This window comes from Salvia hispanica, unplaced genomic scaffold (assembly GCF_023119035.1).
Source record: "Salvia hispanica cultivar TCC Black 2014 unplaced genomic scaffold, UniMelb_Shisp_WGS_1.0 HiC_scaffold_143, whole genome shotgun sequence".
In the NCBI taxonomy this organism is placed as follows: Eukaryota; Viridiplantae; Streptophyta; class Magnoliopsida; order Lamiales; family Lamiaceae; genus Salvia; species Salvia hispanica.
Genome location: NW_025951727.1, coordinates 16,030 through 25,000, shown reverse-complemented (window position 1 = coordinate 25,000; position 8,971 = coordinate 16,030). Strand labels below are relative to the sequence as shown.

Genomic DNA, 8,971 nt, shown 5'->3' with positions numbered 1-8,971 from the left:
CCGGATGTTTATGTACATTTTGCTTCAGGCGGTGTTCACTGTGGCCACAACAGCGCTTACTGTCCCGATATTCCTATCGTATGAATTACACTTGACGTTCCAATTGCTCAAGGCATCAGCAACTGTATGGAATGGGGGTAACTTTCTTATAGAAGTGATGCCGAGGCAGGTGATTCTAAAGCAGAAAAAGAAGTCAGAAATGAGCCCTTTGGTGGTCGAAACTTCACTCAAAGTGAGTGAGGTAACACAATCTCAGTAGCACTGTACAATTTAAGTGTTGGTAGAATTACTATCTTCTTTTTTTACTTTGCTCACTTTTTTATTTATTTTGGTCTAATCTGTAGCTTAGGCACTCTCCTTTCAAGTTTGTTGTAGAATTACTGAATTTTTTCTCTACTTGGAATACACAATTTGTTTTTGTTTTTCATTATTTCACGTTGGCTGGTCATGAATTGATATACTATAAATTTCAGGCTAAGTATTTGTTTGGAAACATCAAGGCAAACACATACAGTGTCCCTCATACTTTGGATATGAATATGTTATTCTGTAGTACATGATATTTTATTGGGCAAATTGCCCTAAAAGTCATAAACTTTTTCGATTTTTCGGTTTTTCCTATGAACTAAAATTTTGGCGTATAATTTCATGAACTTTACTAGGTTGTTGGAATTTCCCATTTGACCGACTCCCAAGTTTTCCGGTCGAAATCTTGTGCATATGGCGAGCGTGAAAACGCCGGAAATTCATTAACCCTAAAAGTTATAAACTTTTCCCATTTTCTAGTTTTTCCCACAAACTTTTCCCATTCTCTCGTCGCGATTTCTGCCATAATCCAATTTTGGGTTTTCCCGTTTCAAACAATCGAGTTTTGGTCAATTTCGATTGAATGTGCAATTTTTCAATGTGTGGTTAATTTTCTGGTTTGAATGTGGGTTTCAATGTGCTATTTTCCGATTCTGTCAATTTTCTGGTTTGAATGTGTGGTTTCGATTTCAATTTCATTTTTTAGAATAATCACTTTAGCTATTACCGCCTTGTGGAAAAATTGAAGGAATAATTTCTCGGCATTTCTCTTTGTGGGAAGCCTCTTGAAATCATGTGCCCAAACTCGCTATAGCTGCGTGGAAGAACATTAAAAATATCGAAATGCAAAAGCAAAATTTGCTGATTCTTGTTATAGGAGATTATTTATGCAAATATTTAAGCTTTCCCACCATTATCAGTCCTTCGTTCTCTGTCAATTTATTCATAAAATTCTTTAAAATCACAAAAATATTTTAGAAAGATGAGGTCTCGTGATTGTTACTTCTTAATCATTATTGACATAACATTGATCATACAATATTGCTTATTTCTACTTTGATTTATCAAAATGTGCGGAATTTTCGTAATCCAAGAATCCGATGTGTTGAGTATTGGTGATCAATGTTTTTCGCTACTAATATTATTGTTGCAATGAATTGTGTTTTTGGTAGAATGGTTTGATAGTATCCTTAAGAGGTATTAAAAAAGATTTTATTAGGGCACAAATTTAAAATTTTATTAGAATATTAAATAAATTTTGAATAGCCCTTTTTAAAAGATATTAATTAATTGAAGTAAATAAAATTTACTTTTTAATTGATTTTTTTATATCTAAAACAGATAAATAATAAATTAAAGAAAAGCTCGGATAACTCTAATTTGGATTGGGGATAGTCATATTATTTTATAAAATTGATAATAATATTATTTGGACTTAAATTTAAAATTTTAAAGCTATTTAATTAGAAAAAATTAAAAAAGGGGAAGTCCCCCATAAATACCTAACCCGAAAAATAACTTATAAAATGAGACTAGATATGAGACCGGAACTTAACTCACAAATTTTTGTGCCCCAGTGGATAAAATTTTTAAATTCCCCAAGGCGAATTGGGTCTTCTTTGACATCCAATGGAGGCTAGGACGGGTCCCATTGGATCGTTAGCCTCGCTCCTCCTTGTGACGGCGAGATTTTTTTTGGCCGTCGCTAATTTCCCCCGATCCGTGGGGTGCCTTTTTTTTAAACTTAAAAAAAAATGGACATTTTTTACTTTATTCGTAAATTTAATTGGTTTTGGGTTGTAATTTATAATATGAATTTATTATTTTGTTTATTGTGGTGTCTAGTCTAGTCTTCGTCAGTTTCTAGTCCCTATTTCAGTTTGCCCGCGATGTTGACATAGGGTTTTTGTTTTTTGATGATGTGGGGGGGGAGTTTTGGTGGTATTGTTAGTATCCTTATTATGGATGCTCTTATAGTCAGTCTTTTGGTTTAAACAAATTTGGGCCCACCCAGAGGTCAAACGACCGGAAGACAAATTAGAAGTTTTTTTGGTTGGTGCAATAAACTTTACATATAGACGAACAAAATCGATAATTTTTGGAGAATCTATTTGCAATTCTAAACCGTAGAAATTCATGATTTATGATTTAAATTTCCATGAAAACATGTTTTATGCATTTTTTTTGAAAGTATGATGCACCGGGGAAATTTCTTCTTTAACCCGGGTTCCACATTGCCAACCCCAATACCTCGAATGGGGAGAAATCGAAAACCCCCTATTGAATGACCTCTGCATCAATTACAACTCATGTCACTAAAGAAACTCGCTACATCAATTCCAACCCATGTGGGAAAAAACTCGTTATATGTGATAATGTTGTCCACTATCATCATTGACATTATGTTGTAAAATGTTGGTGAAGGTCTTGACACTATCTTAAAAAAAATTTGGGTATTAAGTTGGACCTCCCATGGTTGTCCACAAGGCTACCTCCATTTAAATCAACTGTCCCCCAAAATTTCCTTTAAATCAAAGTTTTTTTAAATCTATATTCATGTTGTAAGGGGCAACATGGATTCTTAGGGGGGATGGAGGAACTATGACATTTTTCCGTGTAGTTGAAGCTCGACATCAATCCAATTCGTGGCTGAAAAAACCGGAAAATTTCATAGTCATTCCATACTAAGTGGCATGACGATTTGGTATACGTCACCAATAATTTCTTGACAAATAGACATAACAAAGGCCCCAAATGCCACATCTATTTAACACCAATTCACTAATATAATGGCTCCATTAATCAATTTATGGAAAGTAGTACAATACTATTAATTATTAAATATGGAATTATCATACCATAGAATTGGCGTGAAGTATACTCCAATATCTCTCTTATAGTATAAAATTATTTTTCTGCATATTCAATTTTCATTCGGGGTTTTCATACAATACATGTAAGAAATCATCTGGAATTCTCCATCCCTTTTGAATTCCATAGGTAAATTTTCCTCAGCGTGAAAGAATACTATGATTACTTTTATGAGTGTTACATATATTATGAAGTTAATATACATATATATTGTATTATATGACAATGTCAATTCTAAGGTATGATAATTCCATATTTAATAGTATTATACTACTTTCCATAAATTGATTAATGAAACCATTAGATTAGTGGATTGATGTTAAATAGATGTGGCATGTGGACCATTTTTTATATCCTTTGTCATGGAATTATCGGTGTGGTATACCAAATCATCATAGCCACTTGGTATGGAAGGACCATCAAATTTTTACTCCCTTTAATGAGGATACCATTACCTGACTTTCCATGATATTCGTTTCTTAAATAGATTGCTCTAAGTCCAAAAAATGGTGGTCAAAATAGACTTAAAATCTTTCCCTATGTCACTACACCAAAGTCCGTGATCGAGGTAAGAATCATTAATTATAACTATTACGCTAATCACTATAATTTGTCTTTATCATTTGACGAAGGGTTATAGGGGCCAAGTCATTAAAAGGTTAATAGCATTTGAAAATATTGCCAAACATTCGGTAAGTGTTGTTCATATATTTTTTATGAATTGTGACACCACCTTGTATTACGAATATAATGGAAACACATGTGTGTGTGTGAGTGTATACAAGTGAGTTTGAATGGAGAAAAATATGATGATGATGATGGTGATGATGATGATGATGATGATGATGATGATGATAAATTTACCCACGGAGAAAGACCGAAGAAGGCATGCCTGTCGATCTTCAAATACAGACCGTCGTGAAAGCAACATGTTTATTGAAATTAATGACTCTTTGGAGAATCTATTAGGCAATTCTAAACGTAGTAATTTATGATTTATGATTTAAATTTCCATGAGCATGAATTGTTTGCATTTTTATGTGAAAATATGATGCACTAGGGAAATATTCAGTAACTTTAACGGTAGGCCACATTGCAACTTTGCAATACCTCGAATGGCTATAAAATCGAAAAGCCATCGAATGAGCATTTGCATCAATATCAATTACAACTCATGTCGTTGAAGAAACTCCACATCAATTCAAACCCATCTCACGAAGAAACTCGTTATATGTCGATAATGTTGTCTAGTTCATTGATAAAATGTTGGTGAAGGCCTCGATCTTCTTCAAATAATGCGGGTATTAAGTTCATGTACTACGCATGGTTGTCCACCAAGCTACCTCTATTTAGATCAACATGTGCACCAACATTCCTATGAAATTGAAGTTTTTCAAATCTATCATTTATGTTGTAAGGTGCAACAAGGATTCTTAGGGTCGATGGATGAACAATGACATTTTTACCGATGTAGTTCGAAGCTCTTGCGACATCAATCGATTCGTAGGCCGAAAAATGGCGTCGATAGTGCAGCTTCTGCTCTTCATATCATGCAGTAATATATTTAGTCTCATTATGAAATCCATTTTTTCTTTTTCTTTCCAAAATATCGGTGGATTGAGCCTCCATTGTCCAATAAATTTTCAATAGGAAGTGAAGTTCTTGGATTTACTTGCAACCAACATAATTTTTCAAAATCATAAGGCCTAAAGTAGGGAGCTTGTGAAGCATGAAACTCATAGTTAACAACTAATTTCATAACATTTTTTGATCATTGATGTGATTTTTAGAGCTTTTAAGTCAATGGATAAATGTCTCCTTTAAGTTTAAAATAATAACTCTAAAACTACAACTAACTGCAAGATGCATAGTAAATATCCAACAATTATTGCAACACGACATGTAAATCAACTTATCAAGATTCATATGATGAACACGATACAAATCTCAAACTCTTTATCTATGTTTCCTCCTATTAACCAAGTTAAGAGACATTGGCTAAAAGACATGATTGAATAATAACACAAGCCGGGAAATTTTAATTCAATGTAAAAGCATCATAGAATAAGATCATAGATTAATCAACCATAAAATCCATAAATAGTTCACATTTCACAAATTAGGTGCAACGTAAGAGTTTTAGTTAAAATCCACAATTAATAAAGAATAACCAAGGAACTCATGAAATTGATGTGTAGATGGTAGCAAATCTCTCCGAGATGATGGAAGTTGAGTGATTGAACCTAATATCTTCTTTACCTCTTCCTCCTCTTTCATTCTCTGATAATTTGCGTGTGTCAAATAATGTGTAAAATGAGCCTAAAAGCGCCACTTATAAATCATGAAAAATTGTCAATTTGCGGTTGCACTTAGTGTACTCGAGTTGAGTAAAGTATAGGCAAACTCGACTCGGTCGAGTCAAACTCTCTTTTCTTGGGGTTTTTTATCTCTTAGGATGACTACTCAGTCACTTTTCAGCACAAGTCGACTGGTCGAGTCAAAGCTTCGTCTTGGCAGTTTTTTATCTCTTAGGATGACTGCGTCGAGTCACTTCTTGCCACATTCCAACTGGTCGAGTCAAGTTTAAAAACGCTTCCAACTTCATTTTTTACTTAGACTTCGTTCCAACTTCATTTTATACACTTCATTCCACTTCTACACAAGAAAAACACATTTTTGCAAACGTTAAATTATATTAACCATTCAAAGCTATGGGAATAAAGATAGCATATTTGATTCACATCATTTATCCATGCCTTTGTATTTTTGAGATACATTCTTGGCCATATTGTAGAGTATGCCTTCAAGATTATCGTATGCCCCTCGCTAAGGATACCATACTTAAGTTTCCATGATACTCCTAGATGGATTGTTCTAAGAAAAAAAAAAATGGTGGTGAAAATAAACTTAAAATCTTTCTCTATGTGCAGGAAGATGGGTGTCATCGTAAGGATTAACCCCACCCTTAATGTCTTTATTCTTCGTAGCTATCGTTTTTAGGAACAAGCCATACAAGCGTTTTCCTGGTCACTATTGCAACAAAGCGATCACGTAAGAGATATAGTTCTTTAAGGATTGAGTTATGTTCATCAAGAGAAAAGCAGCAGTAGATTGATGATTTGTATGTACCACTACCAATAATTTGCAGAGAGAGAAAGAATGGGAAATGGAAAGATATGGATCATGAACTTTCTGGGTTGTTGGAATATCCCATTTGACCCGACCCAGTTTTGAGTCGAAATCTTGCGACGTGGCAAGCGAATCGACATGGAAAACGGCTGAAAATTCATTAACCTAAAAGTCATAAACTTTTCCCGTTTTCCGATTTTTCCATAAACTTTTCCCAATATCTCGTCGCGATTTCTTCTCTCAAATATATTAAATATTCTAGGTATAAAATTAAATCTGAATACATTAAATATTGAATAACTAAAGTAAATTACAATGGACATAGAATAAGTAAACCCAAATAGGAGTATTACTAAAAATTATTTCATCAAACCCTTCAAATCGCATCTCTCTCTTTCTCTATCTCTCCCAAATCGGCAGCACCCACCTCACTCGCCGGCGCTCCTTCCGTCCTGACTCGCCGACCACCTCCTTCAACTCAACCTGGCAGTACAACATTTGGTTTGATTCAACTTTCTTTAACTTAAGATTCAATTTTTTTGGGAAAACTCAAAAAGGGTGTAGTGATTTCATCCAACTTGTCCTTTTTATTAGTATGGATTCCTTCCAATTTATGGTGCTTCCTAAGTTTAATTTATCCATCAAATTTGTTGTATACAATTGATTTCAGGCCAACTAGATATCGCTGGAACATGGATTGATTGGATTAATCCATCCTTGTCAAAATTTGGAATTTGCAATTTTCAACAACTTTTAGCTATGTGATACACAATCTTAGTTGACTGTGATTACTGCCATCACTTTTCTATATCAAGAACTTAAGTTTAGAAACTAGAATTTGAGTTAGCTTACTGACTGTGATTAGTGCATTTTCTAGTGAAGGTTATAAATATAATTTTTCAAATTTGTGGTTGAACAATTGTAGATTTTTATGTGTTTGCTGTAGGTTTTACATCTTGAGGCCAAGGTATATTTTGCTAGTAACCTTGTAGATTCAGCTTCTTCTTCGGTGTTGTAAAGATGGTGGAGACACTTTTTGAAGATATATTTCGAAATGTAAGGCCACATGGAATGAATGAATTAAGCAGCCATGAGGTCCAAGGCTTTCAATAGGGTATCCTTAAAGCGGGCTAAATCAAGATTGACATTTTGTTTATTCACTAGGAGCGTGAAATAAGCTGGTTGTCCTATATTGTCACGATATTTGAGAGGGTTTGTGTATAGTAGACTGTCTTTGGAATAATTCCCCAAAAATGAGCTCTCATTTGGTGCGATCTTATACTCCAAATACTTCAACTTCATCTCCTGCGGATTCTTCGCAAAGCACATCCTCGCCTGATCATCCAGCCCCCACGGTATGATTTGGATCACAACTGACAATGAAAAATGATTGGAGCCATTAATGTAAATCAATATATTTATAGATAGGTCGACTCACCAGCATTGGATATGATCAATTGATAACTATTTTAAATTGATAACCGACAATTATGTCAACTCATGTTAAACATCTAGTATAATGCAGGGTTATAAACATAGTTGTCAGTTACTATTAATTTAAAATAGTTGTCAACTTAACAGGACCCTACCAGCATTTTCAGGTAGAAAGAGCATGTTTGTGAGAGCAGATCCATGAACTGCGACCATGATGTCGAATGTGTTAACGATTTTGGCAGAGTACTCAACATGATCTCCTAAATCATGTATAGCGGGATCGAAGCCAAGCATCCGTGCTAGCTTGAGCAGCTCGAGCTCATTCATCAGCTTACGATTTTTCGTTCTAGAAACAATGAGCATCCGGGCCGAATATGGTCGCCCACTAAGTCTCTCTTCAAGGAGTAGGTGGTGCGTAAAAGCCTGGTGAGGTTTCGGGTGGAAAGGCTCGACAACGGAGGGATCAATGGAAAGGTCGGATGGATGAGCTTTGAGTCCCACAATCAAATTTGTGAAGCAAAGAGTTCGATTCTTGTCTCTATCGATGTCGACCACCTCGTATTTGGAGAGAGTTTCTATGGTTTTTCTATGCACGGAAGTGACGCAAGAAGCATTGTGGTTGGTGACGAGGAAGATAACGTTCGGTTGAAGCGTTGGGACGGTAAAGAGCGGGACCATCACGTCGCTCACGCTGTGGAAGTAGTTTAGGGCTATTCTAGCGGTGGAGAAGAGGATGGCCGGGCGTCTAGGGTTTTTGTACAATGGGGGAGTTTTTCGGGCGGCACTGCCTTTATTTGGAAAGCGGAGACGGAATACATGGCAAGCGTGAAGCCTTTTCGAGCGTATGGTTTGATTGTGTGGGGGATGTTCGGGTTGTCCATTGAACCGATGAAAACGGTGGCTGAGCTTCCTCCAGGCGTACATCGCCCGTGAATTCGTACGCGTCGGATCTTGAGTTAGAGTAGTTCAGCACTCTGCTCTCGCCTCCATATTCTGACATACAAATACACAAATACTTAGCCATACTACTTCCATACATAAATAAGTATTTGACAAACTTACTAATTTGATAACCACGCAAGTAGAATGACTTGGAAACTGCGGTAAAGTCGAATGTCATTGTTATCATATATGATTGTTGTAAACGTCAATATTTTCTGCCACCAGTTGCTCCTTGAATTTATCTTTTCAAACCCCATTGTTACCTTATTGCTGGAATATATACAAAGTA

General features: G+C 35.4%; 1 protein-coding gene across 1 annotated transcript; it reads right to left on the bottom strand.

Annotated features, from left to right (window-relative positions):
* Nucleotides 1-7,386: 7,386 nt before the first annotated feature.
* LOC125198408 (beta-1,2-xylosyltransferease XAX1-like) lies at nucleotides 7,387-8,664 on the bottom strand. Its single transcript, XM_048096756.1, has 2 exons — nucleotides 7,896-8,664; nucleotides 7,387-7,679 (listed from the first exon to the last, which is right to left on the bottom strand). Exons 1-2 carry the CDS (start codon nucleotides 8,662-8,664, stop codon nucleotides 7,387-7,389), a joined length of 1,062 nt encoding a protein of 353 aa, XP_047952713.1.
* Between the last annotated feature and the right edge of the window lie 307 nt (nucleotides 8,665-8,971).

What these genes read in the sequence shown, in the direction of transcription:
- LOC125198408 (XM_048096756.1), bottom strand. Translation starts at nt 8,664, where the DNA reads ATGTACGCCTGGAGGAAGCTCAGCCACCGTTTTCATCGGTTCAATGGA. An exon ending in CTTTCTACCTGAAAATGCTG is followed by an intron (nt 7,680 to 7,895) that starts GTAGGGTCCTGT and finishes TTTCATTGTCAG; the next exon opens with TTGTGATCCAAATCATACCG.